Consider the following 27,204-nt stretch of genomic DNA (forward strand, 5'->3'; position numbering starts at 1 on the left):
CCACTTTGAAATAATAGCTAGCTCGACATACTGCGCGCTGCAACCCAGGCCAGATAATACTTTGATGCACTCTAGCGACTTGTACCTAGTAGGCACTGAGCATATATATGCAACAATTATACCTCCCTGCATTGACCTTATACGTATGGACTCACGTGCACACACAAAAAGGCAGACGCCCGGCTTTCTTATAAGGATGCTTCAAGCCAGACCGGCCTTCTCTCTAGCTGTACACAATTTAATACATTCCATCTGCGCAAGTGTACTGACCAGACTTATCTTTAGTACGTCTTTGTAGCTATTAATGGCTGTCTCCTCTGGACCCTTAACAAGTTTGTTAGTAAGTGGAGTGAAGGAGACAGGCGTGGAAATTGGAGTGGGAGCTTATGGTAGAGTGTTTGAAGTGGACTATTGTGGAACGATATGCGCCGCCAAGGAGGTTCATTCTATTCTGCTACGTGACGTAAATCCTGGTGGCTCACTGCGAGTGAAGGAAAACTTCTTAAGAGAATGTCAGCAATGTGCCGACCTGCGGCATCCAAACGTGGTGCAATTCTTGGGAGTTTACTTCAGGCATGGCACCCCTACACCCATTATGTTTATGGAGAAGATGAACGAGAGTCTGCGAAAGTCGTTAGAACGTCAACAGAAGATCCCCCTTACAGCCAAGTTGTGTATCCTGGAGGATGTGTCTCTTGGTCTGAGGTAGGCTACATAGCTAGGTATAGTACGTATGTACAAGTTGAGCTGGATCCTGAAAAACAGCTAAAAATCAAGTGTTTTTTTTTCTTAAAAGAGTTAACATTCAGCCAACCAGATGATTAGTGGTGACAGCAAAGGTGTCAACAACAGACACATACGATTTGGCTCCATTACAAGTTCGGGTAAGGGCTGTAATGGACGCTGTACTTTTATGGTTTCCCAATTGGAAATGTATGGTGAAATTTTGATTGGCCATAAATAGTATGTTGGACATTCGAACGAAAAGATTTTGAAATATTTTTAGCAGATCATGCAAGCTGTACTACAAATGAGCCAAATTTCAAGATCGTGTGTAATTGCATCCATGAGTTATTAAATGTTTTTGAGGATTCAGCTCAACGCGTACATACTATAGCTACTCTGTTGCTAGCTATGCATGAATCAATGTGGTGGCTAGTAGACCCTATCCTGTATGTACAATATCATATTGTACGGTAATAGCTAGCTACTGTGTAAATGACTAGAGATCACAGAGCGGGTTTGCACTTTCTAATCAGCCTCACAATACGTTCATGTTGCTGCTACTCAATATTGGTTAGTTGTGCTATAGCTTCCAGTAGGCAGTGTTGGGGTAGTTACTTTTTATAAAAGTAAATCGTTACTTTAGTTACAGTTACATAGCTATTTCCTTAAAATAAAGTAACTACAGTATTATAATTACTTTGTGTACACTGTCATGTGTGCAGCTACCAACTTATCATGTGATATGATCACCTTGTTGGACAATGCATAAATCTTGGCTACAAGAGAAAGCAGCTGGTCAGTAAGATTAATGGGCTTTGTTTACTCCGTTGTGGCTAGGAGTTACTCAGTGGATTAGTAATGAGATTTAGTAATAAAATTACTAAATTATTCCTGTTGTTACATTAACGTCATTACTTAGGTAACATGTTACATTTGTAAGTAAAGTAACTTGAGTTACAATATATTGCTAGTTTTTATATAAGTGTATTTTGTTATTTACTTAGTTACCACAAGAAGTAATAATATTATGTAACTCATTACATAAGTAACATGTTATTGCAAACACTGCTAGTAGGTTGCTACAATTTTTAAAAATTATCCAGTAGAATTTTCTACTGACTGACTGACTGACTGACTGAGTGATACTTCTAAACAAGCAAAACTTGATACTGGCTAAGGATACAGGATTTATTTTTTCACTGTTTGACGTCGCTTCAGCCTGCCTTTTGGTATACTGCAGTATGTACAATGCATGCTTAATGGATTTATCTGTGTCCTCCTTTGTGTCCCATTTATCTTTGCTGACAGTGCAAGGTGTCAATTCATAGTAACATCACATGATGGCTTCCCTACATTTGTATTGGGAATCATCCGAGTTTTCCGTTGTGACTGGATTTATTGCAGAGGTCCTTCTCGTAGTGTTCTTCATTTGTAAAACTGTAACGGGCTGAACTGAACATAGTTGAAAATGGAGTGTAATGCAGATGGTCATTTCTGAATGTCACAAGGTATGCAACTGCATTCAATGGGTACAATTAGTACCTGGCAACCTGAACTGTTGCACAATATGAAACATCCCTCATGAATATGTACTTAATGAAAACTGTTAAATGGATTTAAAACTACTACAATGGTTTCTGATTACATATTACTGCTGCTACATGTCAGCTACTGCTTAGGTGAATGCGCTGCAATCAAACCATACTATATGTTATGTAATAAAATATCTCTGAAATGGCATCCCTACGTGTGAAGCATTAAATGTTTCTGAAAACTGGAACTTTATATTGGTCAAGTTGCATACCAGTTTAAGTACTGTGTCATTTCTTCTTTGTATCTTAGAAACACACACTTTTTGACAGGTACTTGCATTCTCACAATCCCCCCATTGTTCATCGTGACTTATCATCAAATAACATTTTGTTGACAACATTTTTACGAGCCAAGATCAGTGATCTGGGAGTAGCTAAAGTTATTAGACCGGACCATAAAATGTCTCTTACAAAAATACCAGGCACTGTTGATTTCATGCCTCCTGAGGCAATGTCTGACGCTTCATCATTAGAGTATGGAATTGCTTTGGATGTGTTCTCATTTGGGGCAGTTATGTTACATGTTGCTACCCAAGAATGGCCCAGACCACTAGCAATTAAAATGTATGATAAACAGAAAAGGAAGCCTACGGCATTAACTGAAGTTGAGAGGCGTCAACCTTACCTTGATAAGGTAACAGGTGTTACTAGCGATCTCAAGCCCCTGATAATATCATGTTTGGATGATGACCCATCTGAACGACCCAGCATTATTGAAGTGTCAGAGAATCTTAAGAAAACAAAGAAGGAACATTCATCAGTTAGTTTAACAACACTGCTAGACCAAGCTAATGAACAGGTATGATGTTGCTTAAATATTGTAGCCCTGTCTAACATAGTGTCTAAGATGTAAGTGTAAGTATCCTATATGAAATTTTAGTTATAATTGTCTTACCAGTGATGTCCAACATCTACGCATACGTATAGATCCACATACAGATCTCTCCCTTCTCAGACTTTACATACCCCTAAAAATTATTTGCAAAAATTAGAGCTTGCTCAGTCATTATTCACAGTTTTATTGTTTCTCGTGTCTCATGAACAATTGATTATGTACTTGTTGTTATTAGAATAAAGTTCTGGAGAGTCAAATTGTTCAGCAGGCCAAAGAAATTGACCAACTTAAAGAGGAAATCGATCATTTACAGAATCCATTTCAATACCACAATGAAGTACAACAACCTGACTCCAGCACAGTGAAGAATGTCACTCAGGTAACTGATCTCTTATCATATTTCAGAAGTGCTCAATTAATAGCAATATATGTACCAGCACTATGATTGTTATATCATGTTACAGGTACGTTCAGAGAGTCCATGTGGCAAGTCAAATAGTTTACCTAGAAGAGAAGTTTGCAGTGGCAGTCCCAAACTGACACGATCAAAACGCATTCATGAGTATGAGAAGGTCGACAAAGGTATAAATGGCTTCAATATGCCACAAAATGTTGCACGACTTTGGCAAAATGAATCAATATTGAAAAAATTCTCACCAAATGTCGAAGTGATGGTCACCGAGTATGCATCCTGTAAGAGGTTTGTATAGCCATTACTTTATTATAGTTGGGCATTAATTTAGTTTGTGTTCTTCTTGCAGCTTTCCGAGATCAATGCAACCACATCACATCCATAAATACGAAGACACTGATGATCATGATAGTCCACCTGATACACCATCACAATGCCAAACTGATCTTGTCCAGTCTCCAGATATAAAGAAGGACAACAAGTTGAGGTATACTGATGTTTGTCATATCAAGGTATTCACAGTGTTGTTGTTGGTATGTATTAGGCCTAAAGCAGTACTTATCAGAAGACACAGCTCTGTGGAGTGTGAAAAGGATTTGGCAAGGGCTCAAGCTAATCATTGGGCCTTGTAAGTATGCATGGAGTTTTATGCATTAATTTTGTTTAAAAGGTGCTAGTAATATAAGAACCCCTATACATGGAATCCAAGCTGGGTCCATAAAGATATTTCCACAGGGAGATGTTATAGATTTTCATGAAAGCTACTACAAGAGATTCAACATTTTCAAGGATCTATTACAGCTATAAATATTATCTAAACAAGCTGTAAAAAAGAGTGTGGCCTACCAAAAGGCCAGCAGGGTGAAAAAGTTATGAAATCAAAAGTGGCAGCTAAGAAATGACTATGATTGTACATTATATTATAGCAAAAATTTTAATAATGACAGTTTAGTTTATAGATGACTGGCACATTCCTGTGTGCCCACAAAATCCTACAGTTACAAGAGATATTGTTTCTGATCACACTTAGTATCACATTAGTGAACCTTGTGTAGTAGGGTATCTGATTTGATTACACAACAGTTCACCAATATTGACCTTTACCCCTTGCTAAAACTATTAACCTTCAACCTTGTAAGTTTATTATCATAAATTTATTGGCAACCAGCTAAATTCAAACTGTTCCATTGTAGTATGCACACCTGTATGTCATGATGATGACCAGTCAATGCACATTAAATGTATATGTGTACTAGTTGTACATACAAAACAAAGTGTGGAGTTAACCATATCTTGCTACTAGCTAATAGGTAAGAATTCAACAAACAATAACACAGGTGTAATCATGATAAGATCATTACTTATTCTAATACAAACTGTACCAAGAAGCTTTTCAAGATTAAACTATACTGTAGGTACATAACACATTATTGGTCTTGTAATTATTATGACATCATTCCCTATCCCCAGTCTTATGCAGAATAGTGATACCTGTAGTAGAACAGTAAGTATCATAATATTATGGGGAAGTTCTTCCTTAATGTGCTGAATAAATACTTGAACTATGTATGTGTACATAATATACAACTGTATGTACACAATCGGTGGCTAGTGATATTGCATTGATTGATGTATAGTTGATGTATAGTGGAACCTCTATAAATTCCAGATATCTTGGAATTATGCTAAAGTGTCCTTATTAGAGAGGTGTCCTGATTTAAATGCATGCACTGAAATGCAAACTGGACAAGTGTGCTGATTATCCAGGTGTCCACATCTCGGGCTGTCCATTGCAATTATGCCAAGATTGCCAGTGCAATTAACTTTGAAAGTACCATACCTGTATAGGATATTTTTAGTTGCACCAATTGTCAACTTCCATAGTCCCCATTGTTATTTTAACATATTAAATAAATCTGCAAAAAATTGTACTAAATGTGGTAAGACTGTACTAAGTTAGTCACACATATTATGTTACTGGATCCGGAATTGACAAAAACCAGGTGTATCACTTTAAAGGACCATAACAAACGTAATGTATAGGAGTAAGCTAATCTATTTCAAATTTTGATCCATTACTGTTCAATGCACTGAAAGAATTGTATATTAGATCAATAGCATACAAAGTGATCAACTCAAGGAATAACATGATGTGTGTGGGTGCCTGAATGTGGTCACATAATAACATGTAGTGGTCTTGCGAATGTGATTGTAGAGTAAAGAAGTCAAGTGTTCTGGATATGGTGAAAAGATTATACAACCCACTTCGCAAGCATGGGCAAAAACCAGGTAATCAAACAACACAATTCACAGCCACACCTCCACAACATCAGTCACCAAAGAGCAACCGGAAATCAGATGGTACTGCCACACCTCCAAAATCACCACCAAGAAGTAACAAAACAATGGTATGTATCAGTCACACTACTGATTATATGAAGTGTATAATTGCAACCTCATTGAGAACAAGCTATATTGTGACACACAAGCCATTTTGGTTCAGATTGTTATTTGCACATATCAATAAAACTTTTTTTGGCCTATGGTACCTGTATTAACTTTTGCTCCCCTCTGTAATGAATTCATAAATTTGACAAAAAAAATTGGATCCAAACCATTACATTTTGTATACACTAGCTTTTTCATTCATTAGAGCTAGACGGTGTGTAGATGACGGTATCCAGATGACAGTATCCAGTTGATCAAAACTACATTTTTACTGAAAGCCAGTGCATTCTTAGTTGTATATTTATTAGTAGTCCAAAGGCTTGGGGAATCAATTGCACCTACATGCTGGCATAATCATACAGTGTGATGGTACTGTATAGTAGGGACCACAAAGGAGTAAGTGTGGCCCATGAAATAATTTCACCTAAAAACCAGTCTCAGTTTTCCCTGAGGACGATAAGGCAGTATTGGTTAGGTATAACTAAGCGCAAACAAGCTTTCAGATTGACCCAAAATGCTTTCAACAGATTGCTACGGAATTTTAAAAATAATTTATTTAACAGAACTTTCTACTGACTGCCTGACTGACTGATGCCTTCAGACAAGCATAACTCGATAGCAGTTAAGGCTACAGGCTTGATGTTTTGACTGTTCGACGTTGCTTCGGCCTGAGAAGTGCTTTTTGGCATACCGCAGTATGTACAATGCATTCTTCATGGACTTACCAGTGTCCTCCTTTGTGTCCCATTCATCTTTGCTGACAATGAAAAGTGTCGATTTGGTAGTAGCACATGATGACTTCCCTTTGTAACAGAAATCGTCCATATTTTTCATAGTGGCTTATTTTGATTGCAGAGGTGCTTTTCGAACAGTTCTTGATTCGTACTGCTGTGTAATGGGTTGAACATAGCCAACAACGAAGCGTAATGGATACTTCACTTTTCAGACAATAATCGATATAACTGGGGTATGCAGCACCATTTTTTCTTTCAGTATGCGTGGATTGCAGAGGCACTTTTCGAACAGTTCTTGATCCGAAATGCTGTGTAACGGGTTGAACATAGCTGACAATGAAGCGTAATGAATACTTTACTTTTCAGATGGTATTAAATTGGTAGGGGGTGTGCGGTGCCATTTCAGATGTGCTTTGTGTGCATGGGTTTACCAGTCATAATAATTATTTACAAAAAAGTTAACAAACAAGTATATAGAAAATTTTGGAATTTTCAATTAGAGTAGGGACCATAGCACATCAATAAAAAGGACTGAAACAAGCTGGAGTAGTGCACGATATTAAATCACAGTAAAACAATAAAAAGTGTACTGTGCTCAAGATACCATAATGGAAATGCACAATAGGGATATAACACTTCTTATTGTTTTACTGTGATTTAATATCATGCACTACTCCAGCTTGTTTCAGTACTTTTATCGATGTGCTATGGTCTCTACTCTAGTTGAAAAATTTCAGATTTTTCTGTATACTTGTTATAATAATTATACAGGTCACCAATTTCATGAGAATTTTGTACTGGACATAACTTTAGAATATTTGGGTGTCCATGGAACATGCGATGGGATTAATGGGTGTGCCTCTTCTTAATTGGCTAAAAGAGAAAGCGTTTACCAACCAAGAATGAGATGTTGTTGAAATTATTGCTCTATGAGAAAGGCAAATGCTCTAATTTAACATTCAAATATTCTAATAGAGCAGTCAAACCAATACATGTTAACAATTTGTTGCCACCTTCCAGGCTTGTATAGCATGATTACCTTTCATTATGAAACTTGTGTGTCTTATACCACACTATCTTCTTCAAGCCTTCAAACACACAGATATGACTCCATACAGTTTTAAAACATCTTAACCTAGTACTATATAATAGTAGCGTATAATAGTAGCATGTGCATACGCTGCAAGTACTATAATGCAGAACATACATAACACCCAAAGTGTGGGTAAAACAGAACAATGTTAATAGCAATTGGCATCTCTTGCAATATTTCATCTTAAAACCATTTTTAGGCTACTTTGCTCTGAAAATTTGAGCATTATGCTTTTGAGCAGTGTCACTTGTTATGCTCATGAGAAATGAACATGATTTTGCCACCATCTTTGGTCATCAGTTTATTAGATCCTTATACTGATGTTTCAGCTTGTTCCATGGTTGTTTTATTAAATTACATACAATATTTCATTTCAATATGACTGCTTTATTAGAATTGTGTGGCAGTTGTAATAGAATACCTGACTGCTCTATTAGAGTACATGATCTTTTTAAGTGCATTTACTTGCCTTTATAATTGCTTCAAATAATGAATGATTCTCACACTTATCTATATTCCCATGCTGGAATAATCACAGCATCCCTACTAACATACTATATAGCTATTGGAGATTCACTTACGAAAGTGGGTTGACACATAACCACAGTTCTAAAGCAGTCTGCTTCTACTGAATACCAATTAGATGTTCCGTCTACAGTGCTTTCTCCTAGCAGTACTTTCATCCATGCACTGTTCTTTACTTGACTGTGTGGATTAACCTGCTATATTCATCATAATAGTGGTTTACACAATCACTGTTCTATATTGCTGGGAATTCTTGCATCAAAACAGAAGTTCTTAATATATTCACAAAGCTGAGGATAACCAGTACAAAATCTGCAGAATTATAGCTGTAACGTGTTGTTTAGTATTAAAAGATGCTTTGAATTTTTGTGTGTATTACATACTTAGTCACATTTCTTTAATAAACTACACATTGTGTGCCTTTGTAAACAAGGAAGTTGCAATTGTATAAAAGATATTACCTGCAACAAGCTAGGCTTAAAAATTGTGAAATATGCAGGTGCCAACAGCCAAAACTGCAATGATATTATAGTATAATAGTATGTGACTGGAATCTGGAAAAAAAACCTTCCAAATCACACATTAGAAGTTTCAAGATTAAGAATTCAAGTCAGTTGCTAGTGATAGCAAGCATGCTATAAAATTATACAAGAAATGCGTCTATTCACTACTGTACCTTTCAGACTGCTTCCAGTATTTGTAGCTGCTTGTAGAGGTGGGCGATAGCAAACTTTTCACAGGATGATCAATAGTAATGAAAATATCATGATAACGATATGTATCCCAATAGTATCTAAATGACAGACCACTAGTTAGCTGCCTGTACAATTGAGAATTTTTGTGAACAAACTTGCTAATGTATACATTGTTTACACCTAATCATTATTCTTTTCTTGTGAAAAGGCAAGAGTATGGTTCATGAATAGAACTACTTAGTAGTCATTTAGAAGTGTTACGACTATCACGATAGTGTAGAAACTAAATTTCACAATACGATTTGAAAATTAATATCTTGATACTCGATATTATTTTAGTATTGCCCAGCTCTAGCTGCTTGTAGAGTTTCCCACCAAGCAAGAGAAAATCTGAGCAGTTGGATGAGCAAAGTAGTATCACAAGTGCTCACAAAGGGCGAAGGTTGCCAGGGATGGCATAGGTGGGCAAAATAGACTTCAAATGGAGGCAGACCACAATTGAAGTCTAGACATGAGATTACAGGGGCTGTGTTGGCTTCTTAGTGGCCAAAATCAGCAGAAAGAACATTTGGCCAATAATGTCAGGCCATCCACCAGCCATCCACCAGTAAACCACTGATTCGTGCCAAGCCAAGTCCTTCACAAGGCCCGAAACTGCCTTTTGAGCACTCCACACCAGACGTCTGTTAAAACCAGCCTTGAGTAGTTTGAGTAGTACTGAGAGTCAAAATTATTAGTGCGATAGTGTAGCTATCCGCTGGTGGTGTTAGTTGATTTTACCAGATTGGATTGGTTGTGTAAAATCTGGTCACACATACAGCATGACTTGTAGCATTGCTGACTGTTTTGGTGTGAATATCACTTATTTTTGTGCTTGTAAGTTTGCTTTTACTTGCTAGTCAATGCTTTTATATTACTTAATAACTTAGCTATTATGGTATTGAATAAAACTAAATCAGTAATTATTAATTTTTTGATTTTCCAGTTAATACACAATGGTCACCCGAACTTTTAATACATATCTTTTGGGTGATTTTACTGAAATGTGGTGTCACTTACCATACCTGGAAGGCAACTCCTGACCCTATGTAAAAGAGGGAGTATGCAAGTACATATGATCTAAAATCACATTTTTGTTCTTCTCAAACTGGTGTGGTTCCTTGACTCAATGGCTAAGGATTTCTCAGAGTAAGTGTGAGGGAGCCTCACCATTCACTTTATGGCTGAAATTAAAAAAAGCAAAACTTTCAAACTTGATGAAGCAACAACTAAGAGTATAGTGAAAATGTAGTAGCTACTTATTTTACTCAGGGGGGGGGGGGAGCATTCCCCCAGACCTCCCCAAGCTGCCTTTGGTGTCATTTAGGCTGAGCCTTACCTTACCACTTTTTAGTCTGACACCCCAAGCTTGTGACATAAAGTGGTATGGGCTGTGTATAAATTCAGTTCAATAAACAATTTATTTTAAAATATTATGTTTAACTTGTTGGGCTTTTGCTATGTACAAATATTTTATTATTAGTTTGGTGGGAAAATGCTTTCTACCATGCACTACTTTTAGCTAATTGGAGCCATCAAAACACAGAATGGTGAGTCATATTGATTCACCAAAAATTCTACTCACAAGACAGCATGTGTAATTAAATTAGTCTTTGATTCATCAGGTGTTGGAAGTTAGTGTAGTAATAAATTAAATTAGTCTTTGATTCATCAGGTGTTGGAAGTTAGTGTAGTAATACCAATAAGTGAACATGTGTGTATCATGTAATGGTTGTAACGCTGTAGGGAGTGCATTGCCTGATATGTACGCACGAGGCCCGAGGGCGAGTGCGTACATATCAGGTAATGCTCGACTTACAGTATTGCAACTAATATGTTACACTTCAAAGTAGCTTTTTAAGCTTTTGAAGGTGCTTTTTAAAGTAGTTCTAACCCTTTGAAGTTACTTTTAAGCTGCTAAAGTCACGTTTAAGTTAAATTCCTTTGATGTGGTTGGGGGTGCTTTTAATGTGGTCTGGCATTTGTCCAGGATCCTTTGTGGTGGTTGAATACATCATTATGGTTACTATATCAAAGCTTCACATTAGCTCTTACTATAACACTAGTACTTACTATGTAAGGTTTTCAAAATGTATAAGAAACCTTATCACCATGAGACAGTTTTGATTGTGGGATTCGGTTGGTCTCAATTGAGAGCCACAGGAGGGCTCAATTGTAGGCCACAGGAGACCACTGAAGCCCACAATGTAAAGTGGATGTTGCTCATATAGGTTTCATATACATTTTACTACAGTATTCAATAGTAAGAAGCATTAAAGCTGTACAGTTTATGGAATGCAGTAATGAGTTGTCAGCACACTTTGCAGTGCGACATCTAGATGTTGCACTGCAAAGTCAAAGTGTGCGACATCTAGATGTTGCACTGCAAAGTGTGCCACATCACATTTGTAGCATAAAGAATTCCTTTGATCTGAGGTGTGAAAGTGTTACATATAATAATATACGTACAGGCTTTCAAGGAATGTTATCTTCAAGGATGGAGAGAGGTGAAAATCTGTGTTGTATTGTTGGGGAGCATTTTATTTTAAACAGCGCAGCATAAATAAATTTCACTGAAGAGAAACCACAAAATTTTGCATTTTACCACTCAAGGATATAATTATTTTGACATACCTGTTTATTGTTAATGATGAGTTATCATATTCCTCTACTGAATATTCTTTCTGTTGTTTCAGAGTAGTTTGGCAGAAACTCCACCACTACCACGTAAAGATGGCCGTCACTTTGAAGGATGTGACGAAAAACAGCCTTTACATGACCCTATACTTGACAGGCCACCAATGCCTACACCAAGATCACACAACAAACTTTAATGATCACAAATACTCAATAACATGCACAAGTGATAACATGCTACTAACACTAATGGTAAAATACTCATAATCACATTTAGTGACTATTTACAACTGATTGTTTACTATATCTGGCATAGATATATGATGTGCTTCTTTAATGACAGAGGAATGAATACTATGTTACAGTAATCTTGGCATGTATTTTATCCATTGTGACTATAGTATTTACTGAGTATATTTAAGTCATATTATGTCATGCATCATAACTATGTAGTTGCACCATAAACTTTTATAGAAACCTTAACCTATAGCTATAGTACAATTGATACTATTTCAGTGTTGCAAAGGTGTTAATCTCAGTATGCTGTTTGGTAAGAAGAAAATTTGACACTAATGTGTATGTAAAAATGCTCTGATATATAGCTAATATTATTACCAGTATCAAATGACATTTGCTTGTACAACATACTTCAATAGTGCCATGCACACAATATGTATAGCGTCTAACATAGCAGGAGGTTAGATTGAAAATTAGATACAGTGCAATGCATATAGTATAAGATAGCTACTGTAATGATGTAGTCAATTTTAAAACTTAATCTGTACCAAGTGAATATGTAAAGTTATTACTTGGAGCTTAGCCTTTCCCTTTTCACTTCCTGCTTTTCACCACTGTACTTAGCTTCTAACTATTTTAGTACATGATATTTAATTCAAGATTTACACTTTATTGGCTGATATACAACGTTTTGGAAGAGTGCCGTCCAAGTAACATGTTGCAGCTGGTGATGTGTACATATGCATGGTGCACATGCTTTCAAACTTCCCTACTTAATAATGTGGAGGCCATGTAGAAGAAAGTTGCAAAGAGCTACAGTTATATTATGCATGTACTCTTAAAGGACACCCCTAATATGAATTCTGGACAACCGTACCCCATAAAGAACATCTGTCTAGGCCTCAAATCAGCAGTATTATAGCTTGTGCAATAATTTCCCAATAGTGTTGGACCTGAAGGAGTCCACTGTATAAAAGTACAGCTAGGAGAAGTGTAATTGTAAATACTTAAGTTTACTCATGTGTGTGAGCGTGAGGTAAAGTTATTGGATATCTAAAGGGTACAACCCAGATTTATTTATATAGCTAAACAGCAGTTTGAAGAATGCCAGCTTAAAATTGCATTTGAATGAGAATTGTGGCTGATAAAAAGAACAGTAGCAGTAGTGCTAAATTAATTATGCCACACCTGTACCAATGCACCTAAAAAGCCTCCTTATGAAAAAATGAAAACACAGTATTATTACAAAGTGGATATAGTACCGGCACTGGTTATGAATGTGAACGGCTATTTCTTGCTGGACTATCAAACAAACCAGTTGTCTCTAGACGAGCTAGTTGGTATGCATCCAATATGTCCAGGAATTTGGCTTTTGGGAACGCATCTAGTAGGTTGCCCTGAGCATTCAACTTTAGGGGACACAAAAAGTAGTCCTTTAGCGTTAGGGGTAGGCTAGGGTTCAGCTTTGGTTTCTTCTTCACCCTTGTTATATATAGAAGTCACTTCAGTTGGATGTTTATAAGGTAGAAACTAAGAAAGGTAAGTAGCTGCAGCACCAGTGGTATAATGGTTATGATCATTGCTTATGAGTATAGATGCCCGGGTTCGAGCCCCTGCTGAGACAACTTTTTTTTGCTTTCTTAGGTTTATTGTCTAAGTTTTTTTTTAAATGCACGTGACCAAGAGTACATAATAAAAATAGGGAGGGAGAGTGTCTAACTAGGACACCTTCAGCCAAAATCACTGCGTATTATAGACAATCCACACATTGGTAGAGCAAAAGCTTTACATTATTCAACACTTATCAACAGCACTCAACACCTATCAACAGATCTCTATCATCAGTAAAAGTGTTAATTTGTTCAAAGATCATTGTCTATTCAATAATAAGCAGTGATTTTGTACAGGCTGTATTGGCAGTTAGACACTCTCCCTCCCTATTTTTATTATGTACTCTTGACGTGACTGCCAGCACTATATAAATTAACTTGCCTTATTCTTCTTATTATTATAAGCACAATACAGTACAATAGATACTGAAATTAGGCTATAAGGTCTTTATGTCCATATCCATGGCCAGCTACAGTCCAATAGTTGTCAAGTTTGCTCTAAAAGTCAGTGATACTGGTAGTTGTCACAACATAATAGCTAATTAATGCATTAATCTTTTCAATATTCCAGTGTCATGACTCATGTGCTTCAGGTAGACTGCTGAGGTTGACTACATGCAAATTTACTGGTTATGCAGCCTGTAGATTATTTACTTTTATTGTTTAATTTATTAGGCTTTACAGCACAAGTGCTGAAGGTCTGTAAGACACCTGGTCCTACAGACTGTTTCATGGTATGTTACTGGCCTCAAACCTCCAGCCATCCAATTTATGCTTGAATGCTTACAAAAGTCTGCCAGGTGGTTAAGATGTCTTCTCCTTGTTAATTTCATATATTTTATTCACAGGAATCTTAGAGAGCGACTTATTATCTTGAAGTACCCTTTTCTTGAATAAATAAATTAATAAATAAATTCTGATGAGTTAGCTAGCTTGTTGCATTAATTAAATATCAGTGGTAAATGTGGTGATAGTAGTGTAAATTAGAGACTGTAAATGTGACTCAGTCTCATTGTAACACTAGTATAATGACTGCTCTATTAGAGTATTGACATGTCTCAATGTTAATACAAGAGGGTGAAATACTGGTCCTGCATGGGTAACTAAAATGGACTAGCTATAGAGTATGAAGCATGCACCATTAAACCGGTTAAATGTTGCTCTAATGCACCTATCCATGTTATCCCCCACCTCCCCCCTCCCGGGCGTAGTAGGGGAAATGGTGGGGATTTGACTTTTTGAAAAATCAAATTCTCCACCCACTGGGGAACAACTAGTGGTCAAATCTCCATGTAGTATCGCTGGAATAAACTTTAGGAAACAGATCAATTCTCATAGCTCGCAAGCTAAAGGGGAATTGGTAAAACCGGGAGGGGAGCGGGAGCGGGAGCGGGAGATTGCTTGGTAAAATCAGGAACCGGGAAATCACGTGCGACTTCTCCTAAATATCCCACTTGTAATCACGTGCAAACTAAAACAGCACTGCAGGCGCTCTAGCTACGTATGTGTGTTACTTGTGACAGCAAAGATTGACACGTGATCTCCCGATTCCCGGTTCCTGATTTTACCAAGCAATCTCCCGCTCCCGCTCCCCTCCCGGTTTTACCAATACCGAGCTAAAGCAAGCGCCTAAAATTTCGAACGGTCAAATGCCCCACTAGTGGGGCAAAATTTCTGATCAAATCGGCGAAAATCCCCCACTAATCCCTTAGTAAGCCCGGGAGGGGGGTAGTGGGGCTTAACATTGATAGGTGCATAATACAACACATCCTGAGTTCCTCAAATCCCTTTATTTCATTTATACCATATTTGGTACGTAGTTTCCCTGAAAAATCACGTGAGGCAAATTTCAATAATAAAGTACTGGAGCCATCGGTGACTTTGACATTTAATGGTTTTACAGCCTAACGTGAACTGTTCCGGTAGCTATACGCGTTGATAACCAGCCTTGTAGCTCAACCGACCCTCTCAATGGTATGTGTACATGATAAATTAAGCAGCTAGAAATATAGCCATGCACGCATTTCGCACCCACCTGCTGCTACATGTGTCTTGCCTAGCTTGCGGCGTAGACAGCATCATAGTAAGAGTTCGTAATGTTGTAGATTCTACTTCGTATAAATATAACGCTGTGTAGTGTGAAGTTATCATCTACATTCTGAGTTATCCTGAAGAAAGCAGTGTTTTACTGAAGTACTCCACGATACGCGTCTATATCTCCTATTTTGAACTCATGTTGGTCATAGCTAGCTCCTCTAGTTATACCCAGGTGCATTTCAAGATGTATTTTGAAGTCAGCATTGTAGCTAGCTACCTGTGTCACTCTTAGACACTCTAGACGACACGGAGTATTAATCTGCTGACTTGTAGCTATGGCTATGTACATGTATAGCTTATACATACATATGTGTACTAAACTTACTTTGAGGTATTTGTCTCGCCTGATACCAAGGTCCTGTATTAAACTAATGCTGATAGAAAACCTTTAAAATCCAGTGTTGTCACACATGAACCATCATAGTTAACCATGACTTGTTGATGTGGAGAAATTATAGCTATATCCATCTGTGAGAGTAGGTACCTAATATGTTGGATGTAAAGACATCAATGTGTGTGTGTGTGTGTGTGTGTGTACTCAAAAGAAGTGGCCTGCATCTACCAGTTTATGGATGTGGTTGCAATGCACATATATGCATTCATGTGCTTGTTTGTGTCTGTATAAATTCTGCTAACATACTGATATGTAATTAGGTGCTATCCATGAAAGTGTACCATAACTGAGCATGTCATAGGCCTGGACGTCTGCAATGATGTGCACCCAAATGGTGATATTTATGTAGTCCTTTCAAGCAGTTAGAGTAGCTTTATAGACCGTTTAGTATGTTGTTGACAGGTATATACATTGATCATTCACAGAGTACATGGTGTTGAGTACAGAGTACCAAAGTTAAGGGCTTTCACTTAGGCTCCTAGGCTAGTAGTAAATGCTCTGCCTCTAGTTTTCCCTACAGTGCCTAACTGGTAAAACAACACAAACAAGCAAAGGCAGATAGTGTCTGGTACAGCTACAATGTTAGACAGTGCATGTCCATGGGAGCTCATAAGTTTACCTGGCCTATAGCTGCTGTATAAACCATGTAAACAAACAGAATCACTACAACAGTACACCCATTTGTACTATTATTTCCCTGTGAAATCTAGGTATATAGGTACTTCTCACAAATACAAATGTAGTTACCATAGTCCATTGAGCATGTCCTCCAAGTTTGGTGTCAATAGGCCAAAGCATGTGAGACCGTGCTCACACACACAAACACACACACACACTACCAAAACGATACTGTGAACAGGTATTTTTTGCAGTTTCTAAGCAAATTGAAAAGTTTTCCACTAAAGTGAAATAATTTTCTACTAATTTAATTTCTATGTGTAAATTTACATTCTGCTTAATTACATTCATGACCTCACTTGACTAGTTAGTGTCAATGATTTTATATGGCTTGCTAATCATTGTGTAAACAGTGATATTTGTTGGCTTCACTTAACCTGACTGGTAACTTGCTGAGCTTGATACTAGTATTCTTTTATTGGTTTCTCTAAACAGATGGATTGATAGACACAATGATATCATTTCAATAGATCAAACAATAAAACTACTAATCATGATATTCTCATTTGCTACTATATCAATAGAATACATGAAAGAGTAAACAACACAGGGGGCTATGTAGCACTTTATATTTTGATAGTCTGTCCACCAGGCACCTGTCCTTATAAAGTCATTGGTTCTGTTGGTGACCAAGTCTTAATTATTAGGTGAAACCACCTAGTAGGAATATATACACCTGTGTGTGTGTGGTGTATGTGTGTGGTGTATGTGTGTGGTGTATGTGTGTGTGTGGTGTGCGTGTGCGTGCGTGCGTGCGTGTGTGTGTGTGGTAAGTAGTAATAGAGTAGTAGTAGTTACATACTGGTGGCAAAACCAAATTAGTTTTTTGCACATACACGCACGTATACACGCAAGCATATACACATATATTATCATAAACAGTATTACAATATTACAATGTTATTATTTCCTCTCTGCTGATAGTGACATATACCACATTATTTTTTGGCTTGTCCACCAAATAGACATATGATAATTTTGAGGTGAAGTCTTCAGTCTACTGGTCACTGGTAAACACAAAGGTTTGAAGGTAGCTTTAGCTCTGAATAATAAACTGGATGAGAGTGATGTGATTAACAGTTCCCTGTATAATTTAATGTAGTTGTATAGACAGTTGTGGTGTTATTGTTGACATTCACACTTCATATCCCAGCAACATTGAGGCTACACTAGCTAGACAGTGAGGTACTATATAGCGAGAGTCTTCCACAAACGTAGATTTATTTAGCATAGCCATATATGGTTATTATTACAGTGGTGCCATTAGTACTGTTGAATACATAAAAGTTCATGAACACAGGAATTGGTTTTAACCTCTTTTGATAAAAGTTACCAAGGAACTGTTGTGTTCATGTAGGCACATATATGGAAACAGAAAATTATATATAAATCATGCCTAGTAGCATAAAGTAAAACTTGAGCCACACCAGTAATTGTGCATACAAATTTTGAATAACTACAAGTGTAGCTGATATGTTGTCATGTTTAGCAGAAAAACTGCTTACTGAATATCCTTTCAAACTATATTGCCATAAATGAAATATGATTAGAATGAAGACTAAACATATACTATGATGTGTGATTATCATAATATTGTGTTGTAATAATAAAAGTGACATATGATTCTTGACTCATCCAAAAAAACAACCTCAATTTCCTTCATGACACCTTAGTTGATGTAATCAAACCCAAATGTGCCTCCAGAGCAACCTCAATCATAAGAAGCTTCTATTGGATTTCAACTGAGTACTTTCCACTATAATGGCTAACTACATAGCTGACTGATGCCTTCATCCAAGCACAATTCAACTATGATTAACATATTTACATTATGGGTTGATTCGCTGTAATGCTGTTCAACATCACTTTGGTCCAAGACATGCCTTTTCACCTACCGCAGCAACTGTAGTGGATGCATCATTGACTTACCTTTGTTTTCCTTTGCTTCTCCACTACCAGGTAGGTGCATGCTGATTCTCAGGTTGTGTGTAATAGCTTCTTTGTGCTAGTTAACAGACATTGTCAGTAATTTCTGTAGTGACTGGTTTTAATTACAGAGCTTCTCATAATGTTCTTCATTTGTAGCAGGCAAAACATAGCTAAGGATTATCCACTTTGTTATCAGTAATTGATATAGTTGGGTGCACCTTCAGATGTGAAATTAGTTTAATGATAAGGCCTATGCCATTCTTTCCTTTGATGTGGTGTTTGTAGGCTCACCAATCACACTAAGAACAAACAAGCATCTATAAAGTTAATGAGATTACAGCATCAAGCAATGGAACAAGACAGGCCCCTACACTTGCGGCTTTACTGGTGGACAATTAATCTCTGCTTCGGTCATGCTTAAATTATGCTACTGACTAGCTATAAGACTGAAGTAGTGATTAAATGTCTGAGATAGTGTCATGAGGTATACAGAGATGGTGCATAAGTCACTACTCAAGTGTTCATTATGTGAGCAGTTTAAATGTTGCATGTCCACAAACGTAATCCTAATATGCCATTGTAATGTATATAGCTGGTATATATATCTAACCCAAAACAGCCAAGCTGTAAAAAAAGAGTGCGGCCCTGAGAAAGGCTATGGTGAAAAAAGATGTGAAATCCAAGGTGGCGGCCAAGAAATGGCTGTGATGGTAGGTTAATAGTAAAAATTTTAATAACGACAATTCAGGTGAATTTTGTGCCAAGACCAAGCGGCACCAAATTCACTGAATTGTTGTTATTAAAATTTTTACTATTAACCTACCATCACAGCCATTTCTTGGCCGCCACCTTGGATTTCACATCTTTTTTCACCATAGCCTTTCTCAGGGCCGCACTCTTTTTTTACAGCTTGGCTGTTTTGGGTTAGATTTCACTTCTTTTTGTATTTGTATACCCCAAAGCTGGCCTATGGCCGGCTTTAAGGCTTTTTAACCTGTCATTTTTTTCTTTACTACAGGAAGAAGAAAAGATGAAGCAGGGTGATTTCTTTGTAGCTGACCTCTCTGCAAGGTGATCCTTCTAGCTGATCTCTCTACTGGATGACTTGTTTGCAGCTGAACTCTCTACAGGGTGATTTGTTTGTAGATGAACTCTCTACCAGGTAACTTCTTCTAGCTGATCTTTCTACAGGGTGATTTGTTTGTAGCTGAATTCTCTACAGGGCGATTTGTTTGCAGATAAACTGCTGAACTCCATACAATGTAACTTCTTCTAGCTGAACTCTCTACGGGTGGCTTGTTTCTAGCTGATCTCTCTGCAGGGTGACTTGTTTCTAGCTGAACTCTCTACAGGGAGATTTGTTTGTAGCTGAACTCTCTACAAGGTAACTTCTTCTAGCTGATCTTTCTACAGGGTAATTTGTTTGTAGCTGAATTCTCTACAGGGAGATTTGTTTGCAGCTGAACTCTCTACATGGTAGTTTCTTTGTAGCTGAACTCTCTACAGTGTAACTTCTTCTAGCTGAACTCTCTACAGGTGGCTTGTTTCTAGCTGATCTCTCTACAGGGTGACTTGTTTGTAGCTGAATTCTCTACAGGGCAATTTGTTTGCTGCTGAACTTTCTACATGGTAGTTTCTTTGTAGCTGAACTCTCTACAATGTAACTTCTTCTAGCTGAACTCTCTACGGGTGACTTGTTTCTAGCTGATCTCTCTACAGGGTGACTTGTTTCTAGCTGAACTCTCTACAGGGAGATTTGTTTGTAGCTGAACTCTCTACAAGGTAACTTCTTCTAGCTGATCTTTCTACAGGGTAATTTGTTTGTAGCTGAATTCTCTACAGGGAGATTTGTTTGCAGCTGAACTCTCTACATGGTAGTTTCTTTGTAGCTGAACTCTCTACAGCGTAACTTCTTCTAGCTGAACTCTCTACGGGTGGCTTGTTTCTAGCTGATCTCTCTGCAGGGTGACTTGTTTCTAGCTGAACTCTCTACAGGGTGATTTGTTTGTAGCTGAGCTCTCTACAAGGTAACTTCTTCTGGCTGATCTTTCTACAGGGTAATTTGTTTGTAGCTGAATTCTCTACAGGGCGATTTGTTTGCAGCTGAACTCTCTACATGGTAGTTTCTTTGTAGCTGAACTCTCTACGGGTGGCTTGTTTCTAGTTGATCTCTCTACAGGGTGACTTGTTTGTAGCTGAAGTATCTACAGGGTGATTTGTTTGTAGCTGAACTCTCTACAAGGTAACTTCTAGCTGATCTTTCTACAGGGTAATTGGTTTGTAGCTGAATTCTCTACAGGGCGATTTGTTTGCAGCTGAACTCTCTACATAGTAGTTTCTTTGTAGCTGAACTCTCTACAGGTGGCTTGTTTCTAGCTGATCTCTCTACAGGGTGACTTGTTTGTAGCTGAAGTATCTACAGGGTGATTTGTTTGTAGCTGAACTCTCTACAAGGTAACTTCTAGCTGATCTTTCTACAGGGTAATTTGTTTGTAGCTGAATTCTCTACAGGGCGATTTGTTTGCAGCTGAACTCTCTACATGGTAGTTTCTTTGTAGCTGAACTCTCTACAATGTAACTTCTTCTAGCTGAACTCTCTACGGGTGGCTTGTTTCTAGCTGATCTCTCTACAGGGTGACTTGTTTGTAGCTGAACCCTCTACAAGGTAACTTCTTCTAGCTGATCTTTCTACAGGGTGATTTGTTTGTAGCTGAATTCTCTACAGGGCGATTTGTTTGCAGCTAAACTGCTGAACTCTCTACAATGTAACTTCTTCTAGCTGAACTCTCTACAAGTGGCTTGTTTCTAGCTGATCTCTCTACAGGGTGACTTGTTTCTAGCTGAACTCTCTACAGGGTGATTTGTTTCTAGCTGAACTCTCTACAAGGTAACTTCTTCTAGCTGATCTTTCTACAGGGTGATTTGTTTGTAGCTGAATTCTCTACAGGGCAATTTGTTTGCAGCTGAACTCTCTACATGGTAGTTTCTTTTAGCTGAACTCTCTACAATGTGACTTCTTCTAGCTGAACTCTCTACAGGGTGCCTTGTTTCTAGCTGATCTCTCTACAGTGTAACTTGTTTCTAGCTGAACCCTCTACAGGGTGATTTGTTTGTAGCTGAATTCTCTACAAGGTAACTTCTTCTAGCTGATCTTTCTACAGGGTGATTTGTTTGTAGCTGAATTCTCTACATGGTAGTTTCTTTGTAGCTGAACTCTCTACAATGTAACTTCTTCTAGCTGAACTCTCTACAGGGTGACTTGTTTCTAGCTGAGCTCTCTACAGGGTGATTTGTTTGTAGCTGAACTCTCTACAAGGTAACTTCTTCTAGCTGATCTTTCTACAGGGTGATTTGTTCGTAGCTGAATTCTCTACAGGGCGATTTGTTTGCAGCTGAACTCTCTACATGGTAGTTTCTTTGTAGCTGAACTCTCTACAATGTAACTTCTTCTAGCTGAACTCTCTACAGGATGACTTGTTTCTAGCTGATCTCTCTACAGGGTGATCTGTTCGTAGCTGAACTCTGTACAGAGTGGTTTGTTTGCAGCTGAACTCTCTTACATGGTGGTTTCTTTGTAGCTGAACTCTCTACAAAGTGACTTCTTCTAGCTGATCTTTCTACAGGATGACTTGTTTCTAACTGAACTCTTTACAGTGTGATCTGTTCATAGCGGAACTTTCTACTGGGTGATTTGTTTGCAGCTAAACTCTTTGCATGATTGTTTCTTTGTAACTGAACTCTCTACAAGGTAACTTCTTCTAGCTGATCTCTCTACAGGATGACTTGTTTCTAACTGAACTCTCTACAGTGTGATCTGTTCATAGCGGAACTTTCTACTGGGTGATTTGTTTGCAGCTAAACTCTTTGCATGATTGTTTCTTTGTAACTGAACTCTCTACAATGTGAGCTGATCTCTCTACAGGATGACTTGTTTCTAACTGAACTCTCTATAGTGTGATCTGTTCATAGCGGAACTTTCTACTGGGTGATTATTTGTTGCAGCTAAACTCTTTGCATGATTGTTTCTTTGTAACTGAACTCTCTACAAGGTAACTTCTTCTAGCTGATCTCTCTACAGGGCAATTTGTTTGTAGCTGAATTTTCTACAGAGTGATTTATTTGAGCCGAACTCTCTACATGATGGCTTCTTTGTAGCTGAACTCTCTATTAGGTACCTTCTTCTAGCTGATCTGACTACAGGGTGACTTGTTTGTAGCTGAATTCCCTACAGAATAACTTACAATGTAATATAACTGAGTAAATTATAAATGCAGCTGAATGCTTTATTAGGGTGACTGTTCTATTAGAGTATCTCGATCTCGCATTTGCTGCACGTAGTTTCCTTTTGAATCATAACTCAGTGATTTGTACTCCGATACTTCTGTACTACTGCAAGAACTGTCTATGATGATTATTCCAGCTACACACTGATTTTCAGCTTGTTGCTCTAAGCGGTTTGCCTGATAGACACGAAAACTAATAGTTTTTTTATTCATAAAAATCAATCGCGTAATTTTGACACAGGTTGGGTTTTGTGTCATATCTCCATGGTCTTTATCTCGATTCCTTTCAAACCACAAAAAGGCACTCCTACGATGGTTGCTCCATCTACATATCAATTTTCAACTGTTTCCTCCAAGGGGTTTACCCTGTAGTCGTGACAGACCTTCGACCTTATTTTACGCAAATAATCGGTCATAACTCCGTGAATGTTCATCGGATTCCTACCAAAGTTGGTACGGAGATCCGCCTTAATGAGCCCTTTAAGTGTGCCAAATTTCAGCCCAATCCGAGCACGCATTCGTGTTTTATGGCGAATTTTGCAAAGTGTGCGAAATGAAGAAGATGAAGAAGAAGAAGAAAAAAATGAAGAAATTAAAACGAAACTTTGCTCGCTCGTATCTCGGAACTGGCTGGAGCGATTTTCTTCAAATTTGGTATGTAGACTCCCCTAACTGGGCGGCACGTCTCTAGCAAATTTGGTTCCAATCGGATAAGGGATCACAGAGCTACATAGGTGTGAAAATTGCGTTTTCTTTCTTCCTGTTAATATACTCACGGTGTGGCGTGCCGGCTTCTTGGGCCGCACGACACACTATCGTGTGTCTTGATATATATATACACGTGTATGTTCATGTATTGTGCTTTTGTGGTATTAGATTCTGCTTAGCTATGCCATGCTGTTGAGCAGCATATATGGAATAGTGGTGGTAGTGGATGGTAGGAGTAGTGGAGCTCCACCTGATGCTTGTGAAACTGGTACAGATATTGTGCCAGACCATGGTGCTTCTCCATCCACTGATCCACTTCCATTCTCTGTGGACCTCAGTGGTTTTAAGGGGAACTTGTACAATGCTGGTCAAACTTACAATAGTGAGTGGAATACATTGTGTATACTGTTAGCTTTATAGTGTGATTATGCAGTTACCATGTTTGGTGGTGAGAGAAATACTGATTTTAGAGGCTTCATGATACAGGGAAGGATAGTTGCTGATGATTCTCCTACTGGAACATTTACTCTGTCTGGTACTAACTATCAAGCACAGTGTAGAAACAATGTAAGACAGTTCTTCACATCAAATATAACTACACAATGATATTATTCTGGTGTGTCTGTACACAGACAGCTGCTACACATACCAACGGCAATGTAAAAACTTCAGTTATTCTCTCATGGACTGCACCACCTATTGGAACTGGTGCTATAAGGTTTAGGTGAGGGTACTAGTTCTGCTAGACAATATTGTGTTCATTTTTGATTGTGTATTAGCATATGCCCACATGCCCAGATACAGTATACATTATAATAGAGATCATATCCATGAGAGTCTGTTCAACGAGATTGTACATTCACACTGTCTTAGCAGTTTGTGATCAACCGCAAACATGCATTAGGACTTCTTCTCATTTCATTTTAAAGGTATTATCTACAATCAGTTTATGGCAGCTTTTAAACAGAATCTGGTTGAATTTACACGGATGTCTAACCATAACATCCCATCAAAGTACAGCCTAAGGGTTAAGCTGGGACAATGTTTTCTTTCAATAATTGCAGTTACAAGGTTGCTATGAGATAGCATTAGGTCTGAGTATATTTGCCCAAAATGCTTCCTGGAACTTCCCAAAATTTTAAACTATTTTGCTCTTCTTTGTTTCCATTATGCTTGCATTATGCTCCTAGATTAGCAACATTTCTTAACAATTATCTTGGAACATTTTAATCGATGAATGCTCTATTAGAGTATTTCACTACAAAGCGACTGTTCTATTAGAGAGTATCAATCTAAACCATTCTTGCAACCTAAGGAATGACTGCAAATGTACCTTTGCCAACCTCTGGAACCACACATATAGCATCTGTAGTAAGGCATATAACATTATCATGTTCTACATACTGCTATCTGAGTGTATACAATTTAGGAAACTGTCCAATCAATTTATGCAACCCTTTGCCTATATCTAGTTTGACAGACCATTGTGGCTGTACAACTGTACCAGTTCTTATCATAAGAAAATGTCAGAATATTGTCTTGTTTTATAGTCTCTTAGTAATGCAGCATTTAACTTCAGTATATTCAAATTAATAGCTAACTACTGTAATTTGTTTCTCAAGTTTACTGTTAATTTTTTCCTTTGTGTTATTTGAAAGGTTATGTGTGTACGGCATTAATGGACTACAATATCATAAACAAACTGACAGTGAAGATTGTTTGAATTCTCTGAATAACTGTTTAATTACAGTATTCTGATGAATAATGTACAACATGCCATTAGAAACGTGTATGCTCTATTAGAGTATATTTATTAGCACTTTATTTAATAGAGGAACCACGGTCACAGTTTGTATACCAGCCTGGAAAGTTAGATTTTTATTTTTTACCAATGACCGCATGATATTACATTGTTAGGTTTCTGTTTAATATTATAAAATGTACTATTACAGTGTGTGGTTTGTGTTCTTTCACAGGTTTGCATTTGTTGATTCATATTCTGATTACTGGGCTAATTTGTTTACAGCTACAATCAGTGAAGGTATATCATTGTTGTATTATGCATTGACATAAAAAATTTAATTGACAATTGTAATTGCTTAATTGCGTAAAACTCAAGACAGATTTCCAATACAGAAATAATATTGCTTTTAAATTTTACACTATTTCTATTTAGAGTACTTCCTGGTTGCTTTCTATGCCTGTTTCTTGTGTTATTGACACCTGTAACCTCTATTACATACTAAGAACATATGTTAAAAACGATGAAAAATGCCCATAAAATCATCCAAAATGTCCAAAAATGCCCATAAAAGACTTCCCATAACCAGGAAGCTCCTTGACATTAACTATTACACTGAAGGAGACACATATAGCTGAAAGGAATACCACATACTATCATGAGTGATAGTTACTCTGTAATGTTTTAGTGGAAACTCCTCCTGGGTAGTGGTTACTCTTCATCTGTAAAGGTTTCAAGAAAATTTTGCATACTGGTAGAACACTGAGAAATCATGACTGCAGATTTGAATCAAGAACACACCATAGAAAGGATACATGTTTGTTAGTACATAATTTCTGAACAACAAATTATCAAATTGATCTAATAAAACAGTTGAGCAATAATCTAATTGAACGGTCACTTGCTTGCTATGTTATACCATCATACAAACCTTTACATGCTCCAGAATACTACCATTAACAGTACCATTATGATGTCTGCAGTGTAGTCATTGTACGTACTGTTATACATTGTATGGTTGATAGAAAAAAGAACTTTTTCTTTTTTATAGCCTTGGTTAAATATGACATGAGTTCAAGAAGTTATTTGTAATGCAGGTAGATTTCCACATATTGATGAAGGGCCATTCACACCACGACCACAGTCTGTTGATCCTGGGAACAAGACTGTAAAGATAGGATCTCCTGTATACATCATTGATGGATTTGATCTTACTATTATTTGTGCTACTGTTAATGGAACACTCCCAATAACTGTTAGATGGTTTCATAATGGAGTACTCAACTCATCATGGATCAATGCTTCTGTGATTTCATTACCTAATATAGGATTGAATATGAACGGTGACAGTTATACCTGTAGAGCTGACAATGATGTGGGATATGATGAACACACTACCACCATAAATGTGTTTGGTGAGGAACTGCATGATGATGGCCACAGCCATGGGTGTTGTCATGTAACTATGGCATGTGTATTGTGTGATGTTAGTTGACTTGTATTACAATATCATCACCATTATGCCATATTATTTGTGACAGGGCCTGTGAAAATAGGGCATGTGGGCACAAACTACACCCAGTCACTCTACAGATCATATCTCACTACTGGAACTAAATATTTGCATTCTGTAACGTGCATCATAATGCCATTTAAATGCGTACTAAGAGCTGAAAATTGCATTGCCATAGCATAATGGTACAACAAATTATGTACGATGAACGTTTGAAAAAGTGGGCAAAAATCATGTGCCCACATGGCATTGCCCTATTATCGCAGGGCCAGTCACAT

At 37.6% G+C, this 27,204-nt stretch overlaps 2 protein-coding genes across 3 annotated transcripts in view; both read left to right on the forward strand.

Moving 5' to 3' along the window:
• The first annotated feature begins 213 nt into the window (after positions 1-213).
• Positions 214-12,182, forward strand: LOC136258628 (uncharacterized). The gene is made up of 8 exons (XM_066051968.1): positions 214-705; positions 2,589-3,117; positions 3,389-3,532; positions 3,618-3,853; positions 3,915-4,052; positions 4,110-4,193; positions 5,781-5,973; positions 11,796-12,182. The coding sequence occupies exons 1-8, from the start codon at positions 305-307 to the stop codon at positions 11,931-11,933; spliced, it is 1,863 nt and encodes a 620-aa protein (XP_065908040.1). The 5' UTR covers positions 214-304; the 3' UTR covers positions 11,934-12,182.
• A 3,247-nt stretch (positions 12,183-15,429) lies between these two features.
• LOC136257425 (uncharacterized) overlaps positions 15,430-27,204 on the forward strand; it is a 35,027-nt gene continuing 23,252 nt past the window's right edge. For both annotated transcript variants that reach the window (XM_066050625.1, XM_066050626.1), the window contains exons 1-6: positions 15,430-15,557; positions 23,841-24,054; positions 24,106-24,239; positions 24,305-24,396; positions 25,649-25,713; positions 26,511-26,828. In XM_066050625.1, coding sequence (XP_065906697.1) covers positions 15,555-15,557; positions 23,841-24,054; positions 24,106-24,239; positions 24,305-24,396; positions 25,649-25,713; positions 26,511-26,828 — 826 coding nt within the window. In that variant the 5' untranslated portion in view covers positions 15,430-15,554. The remainder of the gene's footprint in view (positions 15,558-23,840; positions 24,055-24,105; positions 24,240-24,304; positions 24,397-25,648; positions 25,714-26,510; positions 26,829-27,204) is intronic.

Source organism: Dysidea avara, chromosome 6 (genome assembly GCF_963678975.1).
Source record: "Dysidea avara chromosome 6, odDysAvar1.4, whole genome shotgun sequence".
Classification (NCBI taxonomy): Eukaryota; Metazoa; Porifera; class Demospongiae; order Dictyoceratida; family Dysideidae; genus Dysidea; species Dysidea avara.